The sequence below is a fragment of the Lissotriton helveticus genome, chromosome 6 (assembly GCF_964261635.1).
Source record: "Lissotriton helveticus chromosome 6, aLisHel1.1, whole genome shotgun sequence".
Lineage (NCBI taxonomy): Eukaryota > Metazoa > Chordata > Amphibia > Caudata > Salamandridae > Lissotriton > Lissotriton helveticus.
The window spans coordinates 48348694-48370852 of record NC_136067.1 but is presented as its reverse complement, the minus strand read 5'-3'; the positions used below and the strand labels follow the sequence as shown (position 1 = coordinate 48370852).

At 45.3% G+C, this 22159-nt stretch overlaps 1 protein-coding gene across 7 annotated transcripts in view; it reads left to right on the top strand.

The window, feature by feature from the left end:
* DNAH8 (dynein axonemal heavy chain 8) overlaps window positions 1-22159 on the top strand; it is a 10041960-nt gene that overhangs the window by 5741368 nt on the left and 4278433 nt on the right. For all 7 annotated transcript variants that reach the window (XM_078647354.1, XM_078647353.1, XM_078647356.1 and 4 more), the window contains one exon: window positions 16984-17118. In XM_078647354.1, coding sequence (XP_078503480.1) covers window positions 16984-17118 — 135 coding nt within the window. The remainder of the gene's footprint in view (window positions 1-16983; window positions 17119-22159) is intronic.

The following is a 22159-nucleotide window of genomic DNA, read 5'->3' as shown; positions in this document are numbered from 1 at the left end:
GGCGGTGGAGGAACGCGGCGAGTCCCGACCAGAGCCCAAGCCGAGAGTCCAAGGTCCGAGGTATCCGGAGGCCCACCTGTAACTGAAGTCCGAAGTTCGTCCGTCCGTCGTCGTAGCAGTCCAGTCCAGTCCGAGGCCTTCCGTTCTTGCTGCCCGGTGAGTACCGTTGCTAGGGTAGTATCTAGACAGGGTCAATTAATTTGTCTCTGGTCCGTGGGTTTGGGTACACAGATCCAACACGAAGTGTCCACCTAGGTGGATGCGGGTCCTGACGTGTCTCTTTATGAGACCGGTAAGTTTCGTACTGTTTTAGCAGTGCATCTAGTCATTCCAGTAAGTTCTGTTCTGTTCTCGAGAAATTCATGTGTTCTGTTTTCAGTATTTCAGGTAGTATTCTGTTCGAACTGTTATTTTAAATGTTATTCCGTGTGTTTTCAATGTCGTGGTATGAATGATTCGTTTTTCAGTTATTATTGTGTTTATCGTGTATTGTGTTGTGTCCAGACTCCAGTCTAAGCCATGCCTCTGTTCTCAAAGTTACGTCAGTTCAAAACTAGAAAAGGTCTGCTCGAGGAAGCAGTTCCTGTCCCGCCTAGGGACAGTCCAGGTCATTTTATGTATCATAAGCATGGCATAAGTGCCATATTATATCTAGACTTATGGGTCGAGTATACTAAAGATCTAGAAGAGAAATATAGATGGCCTGTATCAGGTACATGGGATGCCGAGTGCATCATGCGAGTAGAAGAAGCATTATGGAAAAAGAAAGCCAGACAGTCCCAGAAAGATGCCATCGAGTTATGGCGCAAAGAATCTCATAAAAGAACCGCCAGAATAGCGTATGTAGGTAGATCTAGACTTCCAGACCGACATTCACGCCTAGAACACAAGAAAGTTTTTCATCTTCCAGCACCAGAACAAGGTTCTCTTGAGCAAGTATTTCAAGCTACCGATCACATTCTGAAATCACGAATCGGTTATAGTGAACTCAGTACCATGCATGAACAAGAACTAGTCCGATCAGCAGTCCGATGGGCTACTGATTCTACCACTTTTCCAGACGAAATAGTGGCACAAATGTTTCTGAAACTGCCCCCAGCCGAGCAGCGACTGGTGGGTATGTATATGATCCAGCACCTCATCACACTGTATGAGGGTCAGCATTCTGATCCAGGTCCGTTACATGATGTTCTTAACGAGTTACTCCAGTATAGATGGAAAGGTTTAGGTACCGATTTAATTAGTGTCCTTTTAGAACAGCGCCACAAATATAGAACGTTTCTGAACCCGCATTTTGTTCACGTCTCACCTCCAGAAAGTAAACCATTTTACATAGATAGACAGCATCCGTTACGAGAAGTACACCCAGTTAGGACAACGGGTGGTGAAATGCAACGAGTATTTGTTTACACCCCTATTACAAAGATGGAACTCTTAGAGATGAAAAAATTAATTCCCTGTCACGACAAAGATCCAGCAGGGTTCCATCGAGAATTAAAAGACATGCTCCGTATGGGAGAATACACGTATCCAGATATCATTAAAATGTTAAAGGTCCTGTTGCCCGCAGGGGTATATGAGAAACTCAAGGAAAAAAAATGGGAGGTGGGAGAGAAAAAGATTGATTGGACAGCTCTAGAAGCTGAAGATAAAATACGAGTACCAGGTACCGGTCTTGGGGAGAAATGTAAAGAATTGCCCGAGTTATTGATTCAAATTTTGCCAAGATTACTAGCCACGAAAAAGGAAGATTGGGATGCAATCTCAGCATGCAAACAGAAACAGGATGAAGATACTAGTGATTTTTATTCTAGATTCGAAAAATGTTTCATTATCAACAGTGGTCTGAAGACAGGTAGCGAATCATACCCTCATCTTTTTGTTACTAAACTAGTCGAGAATTCAAGTCCACAAGTTAAAAATCGAGTTTTGAAAGTCGAAAGTACCTGGCAAGCTAGTACCCCGTCACAAATGCTTCAGATGCTCCAGTATCACCAGAATAGAATCAGGGAAGAGCAAGAACACGAAAGGAAACGTATGAAAGATACGAAAATGAAAGTACTAGTTGCACAATCTGTTCCACAAGACAGTCAGAAGAGGAGTCCGAATCAAGCCAGTCATCCTGCAGCTCCCGTTAAAGGGACATGCAATTATTGTAAACAGCCAGGTCATTTTATAAACGAGTGTGCAGTTCTGAAACACAACATAGCTACTGGAAAAACTAAAGAAAGACCACGTCCGCCTAGACAAGAACAAGTTTCACCGACTTCTCAGCCACTACAGAATGCACAACAGATAGTTCCAGCACCGCAGCCTATCGCTGCAACACAGCATGTTACACAGCAGATGTACCAGTATGCCCAGACAGAGTATCCAGAGTATCAACCGTATTCATGAAACAGCCTAGAGAGGGAGGTAGGCTTGCCTCTCATCGAGATACCTGTAGATCAAGAGGGTCCCTATGTACACAGTCAAGTATTGGGGAAAGACAGAAAGTTTTTGATTGATACAGGGGCAAGTAGGACTACTATCAGTCATGACGAGGTTCCAGGGGCTCCGCTCTCAGGCTCTAGAAATGTTTCCCTTGGATTTTCAGGAAAGCCTATTGTAAACGAGATTTCAAAGCCAGTTACTCTAGAAGTTGGTCCATTGTCCCGAACTACTGATTTGTTACTTACGAAATTGTGTCCAGAAAATTTGTTAGGTATTAAAACATTGAAAGAATTAGGTGCAGTTATTTGCTGTTCCCCAGAAGGAATACGATTGTTCTTAAGGGACTTTAAAGGTCACTATGTATTACGCGATTTTGATCCAAGATTATCAAATGTACCACAGCATTTATGGGCGCAAGGTCCAACTGATGTAGGTTTTATGCAAATCACACCCCATCGTGTGACTCTCAAGCAAGGTATAGTCCTGCCACGGATCAGACAGTACAGATTGCCACCTGAGGCTGTAGCAGCCTTATCCAAAATTATTGACGAGCTCATTGCTCAAGGAGTGGTTGTAGAAACTGACTCCAATGTATGTAATTCTCCTATCATTCCAGTCATGAAACGTACTGATCCAAATGCACCTCCAGTATATCGATTAGTGATTGACCTTCGAGAACTTAATAAATGTATCATACCTCAGTATCCAGTAGTCCCAGATATTTCATCCCTATTAACAGCCATTGATTCTGAAGCTACATTTTTTACTGTAATAGACCTCAAGAATGCATTTTTCAGTGTTCCCATTCATCCAGACAGCCAGTACCTTTTCGGTTTTTGTTTAAATGGAAGGAGCTATAAATTCACACGAGCTCCTTAAGGTTTCACAGAAAGTCCTAGTATTTACAGTCAAGCACTTAAGAGACAACTAGACAACATTCACATGCCAACAGACACTGCCCTGCTCCAGTATGTCGATGATCTACTGATCACAGCCCGTTCTGAACGTGACTGCGAGCGTGCGTCACTTACAGTTCTGTATTTCCTGGCCGAGATGGGGCACAAGGTGTCCCCTTCAAAGCTCCAGTTCTGTGTCCAGCAAGTGATCTACTTAGGCCACTTACTGTCCAAGTGGGGTAGGCAGTTGACACCAGACCGTATCCAGTTGATAGCGAGTCTTCCACAGCCCAAGACACAGAAGGAGGTACGAGCTTTTATTGGCTTCACTTCTTATTGCAGACAATGGATTCCTCAGTATGCATTTCTAGCCAAGCCACTGATACAGTTAACGACACAGGAGGCAGTCGTATCGACTGTTCTCCCTTGGACATCTGAACATACACTTAGTTTTAATGAATTAAAGAAAGCCTTATGCCAAGCACCTGTTCTAGCTACACCGAACTACAGTAAGCCTTTTACACTTTTTGTCACAGAACGTAATGGTACTGCATTATCTGTTCTCACACAAGATCAAGCCGGACAGTACAAGCCCTGTGCTTATTTTTCGAGCACACTAGATCCAGTAGCCCAGGCTCTGCCTGCGTGCCTCAAGTCAGTTGCAGCCACAGCTCTAGCAATCAGACAAAGTGATTCCATAGTATTAGGACACTCCTTGACAGTACAAGTTCCACACTCCGTGGAAGTTCTTTTAAACCGAACACAGACACAGCACTTGACCATTGCACGTTTAACAGGTTATGAACTGACACTGTTCCAGCCACACATAGAAATCAGACGCTGCAACATTCTAAATCCTGCTACACTGTTACCGTCAGTTACTTCAAATCCTGCCACACATGACTGTGTGGAAGTTGTTAACACTATGACTAAGCCAAGACAAGATTTGACAGATATTGCATTACCAGATCCCGACCTGACACTTTATGTGGACGGTTCATGTATGAGAACTAGTACAGGAGAACTAGTAGCCGCGTATGCAGTGACTACTGACACTGAAGTTATAGAAACACATCGTATCGAAACCCTGTCTGCTCAAGCAGCAGAGCTAGTTGCTCTGACCCAAGCCTGCATACGTGCCAAGAACCTGAAAGTAAACATATATACAGATTCACGTTACGCATTCGGAGTCGTACACGACTTCGGAGTGCTCTGGCAGGAGAGAGGTTTCATGACTTCTCATGGAACCAAGATTCAGAATGGTCTCCTCATTCAAGCTCTGTTAGATGCAATACATTTACCGACAGCTATCGCTATCATGAAGTGCAAAGCACATACGAAAGTTACTGACACCATTTCCCAAGGTAACGATCTAGCAGATCGAACAGCCAAGCTTACAGCTCAGACACCAGACATTCCAGTTAACAAGACACAGACATCCACTCCAGAACAGACTACTTGTATGACAGTTAAGGACCCTACACAAGATGTCATAGACATACAGTTACATGCTACTCCTGAAGAAATCAAGAAATGGTCCGAACAAGGAGGGGTCCAGACAGATCAAGGATGGGTGACGAAGGGAAAAGCCACATGGTTTCTCCCCGACTCTATGGTTCAAGTCATTATCAATACCGCACATAGTCCAGCACATCTAGGAGAAAAAGCCATGTTAGATAGTATACAGAACCTTTGGTTCAACAAGCATTTACGAGCTGCAGCCAAGCAGAAAGTCCGTACTTGTATGATATGTTGCCAGTTCAATCCAGGTAAAAGTGTCCCGGTGGAACAAGGTGGATTCCAACCTCCTGACCACCCTTTTGAAGTCCTCCAGATGGATTACATTCAGATGGAGCGATGTCGAGGTTTCAAGTATGTCCTCGTAGTTGTATGTGCTTTGTCCAGGTGGACAGAAGCATATCCAGTTCCAGATTACACAGCCGCGACCACTGCCAGGCAGTTGGTTCGTGAATTCTTCCCCCGTTATGGACTCCCTAGGGTCGTGTATTCTGATAACGGCCAGCCATTCTCATCTGAGTTGATGAAACATGTTTCCCTTTTGTTAGGGTACCAGTGGAAGTTCCATTGTGTGCGCCATCCTGAAGCAGCCGGTCTCGTAGAGAGACATAATCAAACGCTGAAAATCCGTATTGCTAAGACATGTAAAGAGAAAGGTGTAGACTGGCTAGTTGCCCTGCCAGTTGCTTTATTCTTTATGCGCATGGTCGCACATTCCAGATCAGGTCTGTCCCCTTATGAGGTCGTATTCGGCCGCCCCCCAAACATGTGGGGTACACCTAGACCCCGCAGTATTACAGATGTGCTGATGAGGGCTGCCAAGGCCTTGGGCCTTGAGCTCCCCGTCGCGGCCGTGAGGACTAACCTCCTCACTGAGGTCCTTAAACCGCAGTCAAGCTCGGCCGAGCCTCTGCTGCCTTTTAATGAGGCCTTGACCGACGTTCTGCTGGGCACTTGGTCCAAGCCCGCTACGGGTTCACCCGTAGATAGGAACGTGGCCAGACGCCACCGCCCGGCCCCGGGCGACCCATGTTTTCTGTCCTCCCACCCTACCCCCGAGAGCCTGGTCATCCAGGCCTCCAATTCCCAGACCGCATTCCCGTCCGCACCCCCGGACCGGGAATCCAAGAGGTATGACCAGTATGGGAAGAAGATCTTCTCCTCTATTAGCCTCGGCCTGCGGTCTTCTAACACCGCCTGCCTCTTGGGCCATTACACCCACTCTCTGTGGGATACGGTTGCGGAAGTGCTGCCAGAGTGTCCGTTTGAGGTACGGGCCAAACTCGGCCAAGCCCTAGTGGAGGGCCGGGATGCAGCCAAATATTCCATCCGGTGTGGGCTGGATACCACTGACTCACTGGGTAGAGCGATGACAACGACGGTGGCGGTCAGACGCCATGCCTGGCTGAGGTCCGCCAACTTCTCGGCAGATGTCCAGAGCACGCTTATGGACATGCCGTTCGATGGCCGTCGCCTCTTTGGCGACAAAGCAGACCATGCGCTTGAGCGCTTTAAGGACTCCAGGGCTATGGCCAAGTCCTTGGGCCTCTCGGCCCCACGCCTGCAATCGGCTGCTTTTCACTCCTTTCGTGGCCACGGAAGGGGTGCACCCACACGGGCGGCCAGCCATGCTCCGCAGGGCAATACCCAACGCGGTGACGGCCGTGGGAACCGCCGTCCTGGCGGTAGGGGTCAACGGCGAGGTCAGTCCACACCTTCCCCCGCAGCATCCGCCTCAAAACCCTCCTAGTCTGTGCTTTCAGGCCCATGTGACGCCAGTGGGGGGCAGGGTTCGCCATCACCTCCTCCACTGGCGCTTTGTCACATCGGACAGGTGGGTGCTGCAGATCGACCGAAGGGGCTACTCCCTCCCCTTCGAGGCGACTCCTCCAGCCATGCCACCGCAGAACCACCGTGTAGCGGGGGATCATTTGCAACTTCTGCAGGAGGAAGTTACGGCCCTCTTGGCCAAGGGGGCCATCGAGCGCGTTCCTGGACCAGAAGTAGGGTGTGGTTGCTATTCCCACTACTTTCTGGTACCCAAGAAGGGCAAAGGGGGCCTACGCCCTATCTTGGACCTCAGGAATGTCAACGGCTTCCTCCGGAAGGAGAAGTTCAAGATGCTGACACTGGCTCAGGTCCTGGCTGCCCTGGACCCAGGAGACTGGATGGTAGCGTTGGACTTGCAGGACGCGTATTTCCATATCCCCGTCCTGCCGGCCCCACCGGCGCTACCTGCGGTTCACGGTTGGCCAAGAGCACTTTCAGTTTACCGTGCTCCCTTTCAGCCTTACCAGCGCCCCACGGGTGTTCACAAAGGTGATGGCGGTGGTCGCAGCTCTTCTGCGCAGGTTAGGGGTTTCAGTCTTCCCCTACCTCGACGACTGGTTGTTGAAGGCGGGCTTGCCCCAGACAGTCGTCAGCCACCTCCAGACTACGGCAGATCTCCTGCACCAGCTGGGGTTCTCCATCAATGTGCCGAAGTCACACCTGTGCCCCTCTCAGAAGCTCCTCTTCATCGGAGCGGTTCTCGACTCGGCGCGGTTTCGGGTTTACCCGCCCGAACAGCGGGTCTGGGATATTCAGGCTCTGATTCCCATCTTTCAGCCGTTATCCCGGGTCTCGGTCAGGTTGACGCTGCGGCTTCTGGGGCTGATGGCCTCCTGCATCCTACTGCTGCATCACGCCAGGTGGCGGATGCGGGCTCTGCAGTGGGACCTGAAGTTTCAGTGTGCCCAGCATCAGGGCAACCTATCCGACCACGTCCTGATCTCGGAGGGCACTGCGAGACAGCTGCAGTGGTGGCTTACGGACCGCGATTGGGTCAACGGCAGATCCCTCTCCCTTCCCCAACCGGAGCACGTAGTTGTGACGGACGCGTCCCTCCAGGGCTGGGGAGGCCACATGGGAGAGGCGGAGATCAGAGGCCTCTGGTCTCCGGTGGAGGCCCGGCTCCACATCATCCTGTTGGAGCTACGGGCGATTCGTGATTCACTGAAGGCATTCCTCCCCTCTGTCTGGGGGAGTGTAGTGCAGGTGTTCACGGACAACACCACCGCCATGTGGTACTGCAACAAACAGGGCGGAGTGGGGTCGTGGACCCTTTGCCAGGAGGCTCTGCGCCTCTGGCAGTGGCTGGAATGGTGGCTCAACACCTGGCAGGTTCTCTGAACGCCAGAGCGGACGAGCTCAGCCGTCGGTGCATGATGGATCACGAATGGCATCTGAACTCGGACATGGCGCAAGGCCTCTTTCAGCGATGGGGCCCAAGTCATCCTTGTGGCTCCGGACTTGGCACGAAGGTACTGGTATCCAGAGCTACTCAGTATGTCAGTCGATCCCCCGGTTCGTCTGCCTCTTCAGGAGGACCTTCTGTCGCAGCAGCAGGGGACGGTCCTCAACCTAAACCTGTCCAGTCTCCACCTCCATGCTTGGAGATTGAGCGGCGACAGTTGAGGCCATTTGACTTGCCTCCTGAAGTCTGTAATGTCATTCTGGCAGCCAGGCGTCCCTCTACGAAAACGGTATAGGCCTGCAGGTGGAACAAATTTGTCCATGGTGCACAGCAAAGGCTGTGGATCCTCTTGCTGCCCCCCTCTCTGAGGTCCTTCTCTTCCTTCTTTCTCTTGCCCAGCAGGGCTCTGCTCTGGGCACTATCAAGGGCTACATTTCTGCCCTTTCGGCCTTTCTGAGGCTGCCTGATCAACCTTCCTTGTTCAAGTCCCCCATTGTAAATAGATTTCTTAAGGGCATCACACACACGTTCCCTCCTGTTCCGTTTGTGATGCCTCAGTGGGACTTGAACCTTGTTCTTACTTTTCTGATGTGCGCTCCTTTTGAGCCACTTCACAACTGTCCTCTTCGTCTTGTTACTCTAAAGACTGCTTTCCTGGTTGCCATCACCTCTGCCAGGAGGGTGAGTGAGCTCCAGGCTCTTTCTTGTACTCCACCTTTCCTTTCTGTCCATCTGGACAAAGTGGTGTTGCGTACTAAGCCATCTTTCCTGCCCAAGGTTGTTACGGCCTTCCACATCGGGCAGTCCATCACCTTGCCAACCTTCTCCCCGCCTCCGCATCCCTCTAAAGAGGAAGAGCGGCTCCACCGTCTGGACCCAAAACGTGCGCTCTCATTCTATTTGGATCGCACACGCCAGTTCCGGGTGGATGACCAACTCTTTGTTGGTTACGTGGGCGCTAAGAAGGGGAAAGCGGTGCACAAGAGAACAATCTCCCGGTGGATCATCTTATGTATCCAGGCATGTTACTCCTTGGCTAGAAAGGAGCCCCTTGTTGGATTGCGGGCTCATTCCACCCGAGCCACGGCGACTACAACTACCCTGGGCCTAGGAGTGCCCTTACAAGACATCTGTCAGGCAGCTACATGGGCATCGCTGCACACGTTTGCAAGACACTACTACCTGGACAGCCAAGTCCGGAGGGATGGCTTCTTTGGCCGTTCTATACTCCAGGACTTTCTGGTGTGATTATTGGTTCGCAGACCCACCACCGGGGTTGGTATTGCTGGGGTATCTATTCTAAGGTAAGGAATCTAATACTAACGTGTCTCTTTCAGATGCACAAGTTACTACTTGTGTAACGATATATCTGTAAGAGACATTACTTAGTATTAGATTCCTTACCGACCCACCCATCCTCCCCGTTCTGTGAACCGATATCTAGGGTTAGGTTTATCCCTTTCAGGGCCCTAGTTTCAATGGCACCAGTGTTGGTTTTTAACATGGCTCAGCGCTTCTGGCGCGGAAAAGCTGTGTCTAAGAACTGACGTCAGCACGCGGAGGCGGCGTCTAAGTACTCCGACGACGTCATCACGGCGCCCACGACGCCCACGACGGACGGGGAGCTGCAGACGACGCCTACCGATGTGCAAGAGTACTGCTACGCAAAAAAATTCTGGATCCAGTCTGATGCCTGGGGATATTCTAAGGTAAGGAATCCAATACTAACTAATGTCTCTTACAGATATATCGTTACACAAGTAGTAACTTGTGCACCTGGAAATCAGTTCAGACATTTTCAAAGCCTTAATGCCTACATTCTGATGCTAGAGCAGACACTCAAGTAAGGCAGGCTTCACTCAGAAATCTCTTTTATTAGGTTCTTTACATTATCCTCTGTCTAGTTTGGGACGTTATTTGGGGATGGGCCTCCTATTCTATTCAGCACTTGTGACTATACATGGAAATTCCCTGCGAGAGAAGAATGGTTTCTTGTCCGTAACTTCTTTTCTTTCGCAGGGGTATTTCCATGATAGTGATAAGCGACCCCCCCTCCGCCCTAGTGGATTAGACAGAGGAATTCCTTTATTACATATCTATTATCAAAGGCCTCCTTAAAGTAACAGTGGGGTATATTATCAACAACTAGCGATAATTTTTGTCTCTAACTTGTTTAGAGACAAAAATTATCGCCGCACATCGGCGATTTTTATCGCAGATAAACCTTGCTATTAGCAAGGTTTATCGCAAATGCGATAAAAAACGCCCGCAATGCATGAATATCGCTGAAAAGTCAGCGATATTCATGCATTATCGAGCAAATGCTCTTAGCCATGTTATCCACCTCCCATTGGATAACATGGCTAAGAACTGCTCAGGGCAGGTGTTAGCTTTTGGAGATATTCGCCCTTAGCGCAAATATCTCCAAAAGTTGGTAATAGGAGATAGCGATGTTAGCGACTGTTTCCAGTCGCTAACATCTTGGCACGCCCACTTTGCATATCATTAGTGATAAATATCACTGACATGCAAAGTGGGGCCCATGATGGTCGCTATCTCCTATTAGCTGTCGCTAACTGGTGTTAGCGACAGCTTGGTAATAGGGAGATAATTTTATCTCCGCTTTCTTGGCTTTTAAAGCCAAAAAAGCGGAGATAAAACCCCTTGATAATATACCCCAGTGTTCTTTGTTAGACATATAATGGAAGCCTATGAGGCGACTCTGTCCTGCTACTTTCATCTCCATCATAAAAAAGGGTTTGTGAGAGAAATTTATACTAATTGACAATAAAATTATCAGAAATTTGCTTATTTTGGCCCCCTTTTTTCTCTTCAAGATGAAGAACCTGGCCAGTGTGGCTTAGGTAAATAGGCTGCTTATCTGTCTCTTTTTCTTAAGTGTCTTTGCAAGCCTTCCTGAACAAAGGTGAAAATCGACACTTAAGAAGATATATATATACATTCAAAGAACTCCGTTTCTTCTCCGTCTGAAGTTTTCAGAAAAACGAACATGGACCCATACAGGTAATTTGCAAAGTTTTTAATCTGTGCGCAACACAATCTCCGCCATGACACGTTTCGGGCCCTATGAGCCCTTGATCACATAACATTGTATGGCAAGCCCCACCCCTATAAAGTGCAAATGCAGGTCATCTGACCACTGGGCCTAAGGATATAAACAACAGACTACCGCCTAATTCCAGTATAATTTTTCAAAGAGGTTCTGTTCTTTACAGTTTAAATACTTTCGACAATAACCTCTCAATGAAACCAACAATTCAATCAATTCACAAAATCATTTACATTAATAATACTGTGCAAACTCTTAGCATGTGCAACATTCGGCAGATATATAAATATAGAATAAATAAATAAATAAATATGTATAAATATAAATCTATATACACTCTATTCTATATACACATATACACATCTACAAATCCAAATTCCTCATTGTTCTGTGCAAATCTGCTTATGAATGTGCAAAATTACGCTAAAGTTGTGCAAATTCCGCAAATGTCACAGGTATCACTGATCTCAAGCTGTTGGCTAATCGATCTCAGTACTCCTGACCAATACCTGCACTTTGGCTGCCCACAGTTTATTACTGCTCTTCTGGCACCTTTCAAGTATAGTGATTTTAGTATGTTTTCCGATTGAAATATTTGTATTGTGATCCTGCCCCAGTGGGCTCCATTAGTTTTTCCTTAACTGGGGACTTGTTCCAAAACAAGTCCCCATGTCAGAAAGAGGGGGAGATCGGCTGAAAATCCTCCGACAGAAAGAGTCTAAACACATCCTCACCTTCAGAACCCTGGACCCGAGAGGATTGAATCAGAATGAGGTACTCTATGTCCACTTGTAAATATGACTCATCTTCAACCAAATGAAACCTGGAAATCAAGAATAAACACTTACCAGAGAGAGAAAACCAACAGATAACAGAAAAAAAGAAAAAATTGAAATGGAAACTCGTTCAAGCTCACCAGAGAGCAGCAAAAATGAATTGTCAACGAATGGACACATATATGAATTCCTCTAAACAATATGTATAATTAACTTTGGAATTTGACAGTAGATGACATGAAAAAATAACACACACCAAAGTGAAAAGATTAGTAATGTCACAAATGTCAAAGCTACTCTGCATGCGGCGCGACACATTTTTAAAGAATCACTTGACACATAGCACTCAAATAGCATATCACTTTTATGCAACAACACTTCACTGACCACAATGCACCATAAAAAAAGACAGGAAGTTTACACGTGCTAAACATAAAAGAAAGTATTATGTCAGGTTACCTCATCCCGTGATCAAGCCTTTGGAGGAGGTGAAACGCGTTGGGACTGGCAAGGAAAATAAAGCCGCTGTTAAGCTTTTTTGAAAAACAAATTGCGAGAGAGTGCATCCTTATTTCAGCTCGTAACTGACTGACTTGGTTTTTGCATGTAAAATCGGCTGAATCCCGCCGAATGGACTTGCACCGCGCCACATGAAGAGCGCCGACGTCAAAATGGATTAAATTATATACCACGGAAGCAACAACAGTCACAGCCACTGGTGACACAAAAACCAGAAATGCTAAAAGGAGGGAAAGGCGCAACAAAACCAAAAGGAAGAGGGAAAAGAAATTATTGGCGCAATCAACAGCAACCAACATAATAGACAAAACAATCATCAATATGACATCTTTAACATTGGATGACAGGGAAGAACAAATCTTAAAATTGGGGTTGTCATACTGTCCTCCAAGAAATTTCAATTTTGCACAGACCCGTATAGATATCTTCAGTTATATCAGAAAATTAAAACTGCTTACATTTTACAAAATCAAAAGTGGACTAGCTAAAAAATCAACTACGGAACAATCAACCTTTGACATTAGACTAATGGCCACTGATGTTGAAGGAATAGTGGCAGCCAGAACTCTAGAAGAGAACATCGATGAGGCAATTGAAAGCAACATGTCCACCCAAGAACATTTACAAGCAGCTTCAATAGCTCAACTGGGGGCTGGTAAGAGCCCATTTAAGCCAAAATCAGTGTTTGTACCCATTATGCCCAAAGACGCAATCGATATTTTCCACGATAGAGTAACAGAGGATATAAAAAATCTACACTATCAAGTGAGTCATCATTCCAAAAAACTAGGTCAAAATCAACTGGAATACAATCGATTAATGACTAAATTAGGTAACAACACTGAGATTATCATAAAAGCTTCGGACAAAGGCGGCAATATAGTACTGTGGCCCAAGCAAGACTATATAAGAGAAGCCAATCGACAGTTGTCAGATACCCTGTGTTATGTGGAAACAACCAACAAAGAATACACAAGGGCTTTGGAAACTTTGCGGAAACATCTACTTCAATGCAAGATAGATAGTATAATCTCTAAAGAGGAATATACTTTTCTATATAATGATTCACCTGTTTTGCCATCTATATACTTTCTCCCCAAAACTCATAAGGAGAGAACCCCAGTCCCAGGACGCCCAATAATATCGGCGATTGAAAGTGCAAGTGAGCACCTATCACAATACATTGATTTCTTCTTACAAGATTTGGTCAGGGATTTACCTTCCTATGTTAAGGATACGGGTGATTTTTTAACAAAAATCAGTAACATCAAATGGGAAGACAATATGAGAATGTTAACATTAGACATTGAATCCTTATACACTTCTATAGATCACCAAGTGGGACTTGATGCCATTAAACATTTCCTGTCTTCAAGACCTATCGAATATTACGAACATAACAAAGTAATTATGAGAAGTATTGACTGGTGCCTAAACAATAACTTTTTTGGCATTTTCTAAAAAAATATACAGACAGTGTAGGGGCGTGGCAATGGGGTCTTGCTTCTCCCCCAGCTATGCCTGTTTAGTGGTTGGCTGGTGGGAGGAGCAGATACTGAGGAAAGAATTGTCGTCAAAATATGGTAACAATATAACAATTTGGTTACGTTATATAGACGATGTCTTTTTGCTGTGGAGAGGGGACAATGAAAGTGCAAATGCTTTTTTACAGGATATCAATGTGAACAAAATGAATCTGAATTTTACTTCAAACATGAGTTGTATTGAGGTTGAATTTTTGGACACAAAGGTTTATGTAGAAAATAGTGAATTACAAACAACATTGCATAGAAAACCTACAGCAGGTAACTCGACGTTACATGCATCTAGTGCCCACCCCAGACACCTAATTGACAGCATTCCCTACGGTGAGCTTCTTAGAATAAAACGCATATGCAGTGATGAGAAACAACAAACTATATGTATGCAAGAGGCTGTGGAGAGATTCCGTAGGAGAGGCTACACGGCAAAAACTCTACAAAGGGCTTTGGACAAAGCCAATAGTAGATCTAGGGCATCATTACTACCAAATATAGAAGAAAATGCCTTGCAAGAAAATGAGGATACCTCTAAGACACCTAGGCTGATACTAACCTACAATAACCAGCACCGTCAAATTCGCTCAATAATTAATCAAAATTGGGCGATAGTACAGACAGATGCAGTCATAACATCAGAATTGCCTCAAAAACCCACAATAACCTTTCGGAGAGGCATTTCGATGAGAAATAAAATAGCCAAAAGCATCCCAGACCTGGGTACCAAGAAGAAGAGCACTCTTTGGTTACCAGAAAAACAGGGTTTCTTTAAATGTTCATCCTGCCGGGCATGTAAATTTGGTATAACTACCAAAAAATACACTACACCCTTCAGCCCGAGGGAATTTAAAATTCAGGGATGCTATGACTGCAAGACGGAATATGCAGTTTATATTCTGACGTGTACCTGCGGGCTTAGATATGTGGGTAGCACCAAGCAGCAGGTACACGTCAGAATTTTGCAACATCTCCGTGCTATCGTGAACAACGACAGCACGTATCCTGTTGCAAGACATTTTAAGGCAGTCCACCAAAACAACTTGGCAGATTTAAAATATTTTGTCATCGGAGCAGTAAATGAGAATCCGTGTGGTGGTAACAGAGAAAAAAGCCTTAGACAGCTGGAATCTAAATTTATTGTAGAATTAGATAGTAGATAGCCCAATGGTTTGAATAATACAGAGGATTTACATCATTTCCTCTAAGACAATATCCATATTTTTTGAGGTTAGGACATGTCCGTTAAAGTCTCTCTCAAACCCTTAGGTTTCTGAAAACAAGTCTAAAAACTGTACTGTGGCCCTAGTTTCGTTTCCACACTCTTTTCTAAAAAATACTTTTTCAATTTTGGTTTTAGTCTTTCACGTTATAAGCATAAATTATTTTTATCTTATAAATTTTAAAAATCTCACGAAGTTTGTAAATATCATGTCTTCCTTTTTCCTTTTTAAAAGGAAACATCACTATTATGGAATGGGAAAATATCACTGTAATTTTTGCACTTTAACCGAAAAAATACTCTTATGCTGCTATAAAACATTATATGCACTTTATTTGTGGGTTTGCACATGAGCTCTATTTTGCACAACTCTCCATGTTGCCTAGATCAACATTGATGAGGTCAGGTCCTTATTATCTGGGAATTCATTCCGATATTTATGTATAGCCATAAAATTGAGGTATCAACATTTTATAATATATTTCTATTTTTATATTGTATATAAAATGCATATTTATTTATATATATATATATATATATATATATTTTCATATCATATGAGGGAAAGAGTTTTTTATATATATATTTTTATATGTTGCGGATACACTCATGAAAAATAATGGAGCTATACAAATAAGCGACCATAAATGCAAATTAGGATATGTTCTGTGTCAATATATCAAATATATCGGTGCACCATGTTTTATTTACTATTTTTTATGACTGAGCATTTATGCTGTTAGGTTGTTTCGATATGAAATATAACTATATTGGGTAAATTGGTTCAAGAGCTAAAAACTACAAAACCCAGCATACATTTGTATATAGTATTTTTTCTATGTTTAACACTTAGATGAGGTGAAAGCATCACACCAAAAATGTATAAAAATAAAAAGCGGACCACTTGTTTGTCACATTGAGAAAGAATACGGAGGTATTCGAAACGCGTCTGGCAACATTTGAAAAATAAAAGACCTGCTGATCCACGAAAATTGGAGTCTGTAATTCGTTCCTTTGGTTTTGTCCCGGCTGGGCTCTGCAGAGGGGATACGGAGATATCGCTATATATATATATATATATATATATTTATATATATATATATATATATATAACACAACCACAGTCTCCTCCCGCAATCGCTCTCACTACGATCACGCTGTGGACACAGACACGGACCAGATTTTCAGATGCTGGTTAGATTTATTCAGCTGTCGCCATAACGTTTCAGTACAGAGCCTTGATCACATGACAGCGTAACCATATTTTACGTGAGTTTTTAAAGTGCACAGTGCTGTTTCTTAATTGGTCTATTACACACATGAGAGGGAGAAAAGACTCTTTGCCACATTCCATCCGTACCTACAGTCACATGTTCGAACTACTAGTACATAATATATATATATATATATATCAACTGCTCCGTGGTATCTACAAGGAATCCATCAAATACACACCATCCACAGAGAACCCCACCCAATCGTGGAACACCGGCATTTCAAGCTGAAAGAAACCATTCCATTCCATTTATAAATTATAACTACACCGAAGCGCAGTGAAATGGATAGGCAATGACAATGGAAATTGGTGTTGTGTTGCTTTTAAAAAGTACTTTTAGCAATGTAGGAAAACTATTTTTTGTTGAATAATTTCTTTGGTCTGGAATTTTACAATGCAAGCACCTAGCAACAACTCACCTTCAATATTCAAAAAAATAGATTTCTTAAAAGAGCTTTACTGTATGTATTACACTCTAAGTATTGATTTTTTTCTATCTCTAGGTACATTATGACTTTGGTCTCAGAAATATTCTTTCCGTTTTGCGAACTCTTGGAGCTCAAAAGAGAACCCGACCTGATGACAGTGAATTAAGTATTGTTATGAGAGGGTTGAGAGACATGAACCTTTCTAAATTGGTAAGAAGAAATAAATGTTACACCATTTAATGTACTCTCCTTCAAACTAAGGACTTTTTTCATGTCACATTCACACATGAAAATATTAGTGAACTATGAAAAGTTTCATTATTAAAGCTTTCTTAGTTTTTACAGTATTGGATTATTTTGTAATAGAATACAGTATATCTTAGCTGTCCCAGGCAAACGTTTCAATTCTACTTGAGGACATGAAAGTAAGGATTAAGCATTCCCTGTCTCCTTTTATTACACACTGCAGCCATAAGAAATGTCAGCAGAACATCATTATTTTGTAGGAATTCAAATCCCATGACTCCATAAAAGAATAATCCCAGCCCATGTACATAATTCCCCCAGAATAGTCAACTCTCTTTGTTATGTTGTATTATACTGATTTGTATTGCGTACTAATCACCCAAGAGGGTATCCAGGGACGTGGGCAGATGCGTAGGGTTGAGGTCCCCAATGTGCTTATATGAAGAGGCAGCTCTTCAGCCTTCATGCAGAACTTAAGAAGCCAGGAGGCTCTGATGTGTTGAGAAATATTGTTTCATGTGTTGGGTGCAATGTAGGAGAATAAGCATCCTCCAGTTTTGCTTTTGAGCATGCGGGTAATGTGTATGAGTGAGAGTGAACCAAAGCCTAGGTTTTTGGTGGGTTGGTAAAAGTGTATGCGGTTGTTCAGGTATTCTGGTGCTGTGTTTTGTAGGGCTTTGCATGTGTGCATGAGAAGTCTGATTTTTTTGTGCTTGTGACTGGGGAGCCAGTGAATTATCCAGTGGTGTGGTGTGATGTGGGTGCGGTATGGGAGGTTAATTATGAGTCTTGCAGTGGTGTTCTGGATGGTCTGGAGTCTGTGTAGGAGTTGTTTTGGAGATTCTGATATAGAAAGTGTTGCCGTTGACCAGCCTCCTGGTGCATGACCGCCCTTCTGGTGTTCTAAGGCAACCATTTAAAGATGTATCACAGGCAGCATGCGTAGAATGTGGAAGTAGGAGGTGCACACTGTGTTTACTTGAACCGTAAGGTTAAGCTTGTCATCTAGGATGATCCCTAGATTTCTTGCATGGTCTGTGAGGGTTGGGCCTAGCTCCAATGCCATCAGGGGGAGTCCCATGGGGAGGTCTTGTTGCTGAAGACCAGTACTTCTGGCTTGTCAGAGTTGAGCTGCAGGAAGTTGGTTTGTACTCAGTCTTTTACCATGCTCATGCAAATGGTTAAGTTGTTTCTGGCTGTGTTTGTTTTTATCCATCAGGGAGAGGATAAGGTGGGTGTCATCGGCGTAGATGATGATGGGGATCTCTTGTTATCGGATGATGTTGGTGAGTGCTGTCATGTATATGTTGAAAAGGGTGGGGCGTGGGGATGATCTCTGTGGGACTCCGCATATCAATTCTTTGATCTCCGATGTGAAGGGTAACAGCCTGACCCTTTGGGTGTTTCCCGTGAGGGAGGAACAGATCCATTTGAGAGCAAATCCTTGTATGTGAATCTTGTCCGGTCTTTTAATGAGGTTTTTATGGGAGACATTGTTGAAGCCTGCAGTGAGATCAAGCAGGATAAGGGCTGCTGTTTCTCCTAGGTTAGGATGTGTAGGTTTTGCTACTATGAGTGTTGTTTGGTGCTGTGGTTCATTTTGAATCCTTATGGAATGTTGTCCAGAAATGGTGTAGTTTGATGTGGGTTGTGAGTTGCATGTTGATAGCCTTCTCAGTCACTCTGGATGGATAGGGATGCAGGGTTTGAAGCTGCTCAGTTTATCGGGTCAGCTGTGGGCTTCTTGAGGATGGCATTGATTTCTACAAGTTTCCCTTCATCCATAAAAAGTGCCTAACATGTTGGAGATTTTGATGATGATGTGGATTAGGGTGTTGCTGATTGGTGATGTTCTCAGGTTGTAGATGTAGGTACACAGGCCCTTTGGGGTCCCGGAATGGATGGTCTGCCCCTGTGTGATTTCTGGAGAGTGTTGTCCACTCGGTCAGGTGGCCGTCATGGTTGGTTGTGGGTAATGTTAGCAACTTGTTCTCTGGGGTTGGGCTGGTGTGCAAAGCCTCTGTAGATATTTGAGATTTTGCTGTAGAAGAAGGTGGAAAGGTTGTTGCTGGGAGGCAGCAATAAAGGTGACAGTGGCTGAGGGTGAAGTGAAATATTTAAAGATTGAGAAGATCTTGTAGCTGTTGGAGTTTCCTTCGCTGCAGGCAACTGGTGTTTTTTTCTTGGTTCTTTTATATGCTGTGATAGCCTCTGGGTGCAACCTAGTAGATAGCTCTGTTGATGTTGTCGTGATTGGCTCTCCATTCCCTTTCTAGTGATTTATAGTGTTGTTTGGTGTCTCAGAGGTCTTCTGTGTATCAGTTGGTCTGCTTGTATGATCTACTTTGCTTGTTGGGTTTGATAGGTGGGAGGAAGTTCTTGATCCAGTTGTTGAAATTGTTGATGTTCTTTTCAAGGTTGTTTCTGAGGGCGCAGAGCCAGTTTGCTTCTGTGATTTGGCCCCAACTGTGGCTTGGAATACCGAGCCTGGTAGGAGTATTGACTTGAGGTATGTTGATTTCGAAGTGGAGTATGGAGTGCTTAGTCCATATGAGCGGAGTGGTGGAGTTGTATTTGATGCTATCGCTTGTGGTGATGAAAGTGTCTAGTGTATGTCCTGTGGTGTGTTTTAATTTTGGGACATGCTGGGTGAGTCCAATATTGATCAAGCTTTAAAGGAGTGCTGTGGAGCAGGGGTTGTTTCGGTCTTCGAGGTGAAAGTTGAGGTCACCAAGGAGAATGTAGGCTCTGAAAATGTTGGTGAGCAGAAGAGAAACAAAGTTGGTGATGAGGTTGGTAAAGGTAGCCTGTGATTAGGGTGATCAGTAGGCAAGGATTTCATTCAGGGTGAAGTATTCTGAGATTTGCAGCTTGAAATGCCGGTGTTCCACGATTCGGTGGGGTTCTCTGTGGATGGTGTGTATTTGATGGATTCCTTGTAGATAATACTGAGTCCTCCTCCTGGCTTGTAAAGGTGATCCTTTCAAGTGATCGTGTAGCCTGCTGGGATTGCCGTGAAGATGTTGGAAACCGATGAGGGAATAAGCGAGGTCTCTGTGACAAACTCCTACGCGGATGACACCCAGATGATCCTCTCCCTTACCAGCGACCCGCCACCGCCAGAGCCAGCCTCCAGGAAGGGATGAAGGACGTCGCGGAATGGATGAAGCTCAGCCGTCTGAAACTGAACTCCGACAAGACGTAAGTCCTCATCCTGGGCCCATCTCCATCTGCCTGGGTCGACTCCTGGTGGCCCCCTGCCCTGGGCACCGCTCCCAAGCCAACGGACAATGCTCGCAACCTGGGCTTCATCCTGGACGCCTCCCTCACGATGACCAAGCAAGTCAACGCCGTCTCGTCATTCTGTTTCAACACCCTGCGCATGCTCCGAAAGATCTTCAGGTGGATCCCCACCGAAACCAGGAAGACGGTCACCCAGGCCCTCGTCACCAGCCGACTGGACTACGGGAACACCCTCTACGCCGGAACCACAGCCAAACTCCAGAAAATACTTCAGCTCATACCGAACGCTTCAGCACGACTCATCCTGGACATCCCCCGTCACAGCCACATCTCGGCCCATCTGAAAGACCTGCACTGGTTCCCCATCAGCAAGAGGATCACGTTCAGGCTCCTCACCCACGCACACAAGGCTCTCCACGACATGGTGCCCAAATACCTCAACAGCCGCCTCGCATTCTACACACTCTCTCGCCAGCTCCGATCCGCCAGCCTCGCCCTCGCCACCGTCCCACGAATTTGCAGAACCACCACCGGAGGAAGATCCTTCTCCTACCTGGCGGCCAAGACATGAAACTCCCTCCCCACACACCTACGGCTGACCCAGGATCATCTCTCCTTCAGGAAACAACTCAAGACCTGGCTGAGCGAGCAGTAGCGACTCCCCCTCCCCCCAGCGCCTTGAGACCCTTTCGGGTGAGTAGCGCGCTCTACAAATTTGCTGATTGATTCATTGAGGATGTTAGATTTGTTGCTACCCAGAATTACCCATATTTCAGTGGTGTATTTGCAGAGTAAACATGTGTTGAGAAGCAAAATGCAAGTGGGTGTTCATGTGTAGGTTTGGTGTGGTGTGTGGTCTAGGGTGGAGGTGTTGGCGTTGGTCCTTGTGTGGCGCGTTTGTTGGGAAGGGTTGTTGAGGGCGTTGTTAGTATTTGCTTGGGGGTGTGGTTGCTAGAGAACTGTCAGTGGGTGCAGGTGAAAGCTCCTACAGTGGTGTGGGGTGAGGCATGGCAGCAGTTAGGGGAATGACATCTGAGGTCTAGTGACTGAAGAAGTGCTGCAGAGTATTGGTGGGCGGTAATCAAACCAGGGTACATGGCGCCAGGTGCGATACAGGCCCACACAGGGCAGACGGATTGCCTTTGGGGCACCTTCAACACACCACTGGCGCGTATGTTGCGCATCCATGTTGCAGCTGCAATTAAGTAGGTCCAGCGCAGGGGGAGGAGTGCTGGTTGCCATGTTGTCATTTCTTGTTCTGATCAGAGACGGAAAATGAAGTCTTCTTGCTTGGCTTCTTCAACGCGGTTTTAGCAGGAAAATCAGTAATGTCACTTCCTGTCCGAATGAATGATGGGTAATTCAATTATGTAACTTCCTGAGCAGGTTGATGATGGGTGATCAAGTGAAGTACCTTCCTGTGCTGATGGGCGATGGAAAATTAAGTCCTCTTGCTTGGCTTCTTAAATTGAAGACGATTTTGGCAGGAAACCAGGAATGCCACTTCCTATCAGGATGTCTGATGGGAAATTCAGAGATGCCACTTCCTGTGTAGGTGGATGACGGGATATCCAATGATGCCACTTTCTGTGCTGATGGGTGAAACAGCTGCTCTGTGGAAGACTAGGCTATATGAGGACCACCTGCTTATAGAGGTTGTATGACACAACGACGCATGCCTAAACCACATGATCCTTAAGAATGCAGTCGGATCAATGAGAGCATATTTACCATGTAAGTATTTACAAGGACTTGCCTTAGG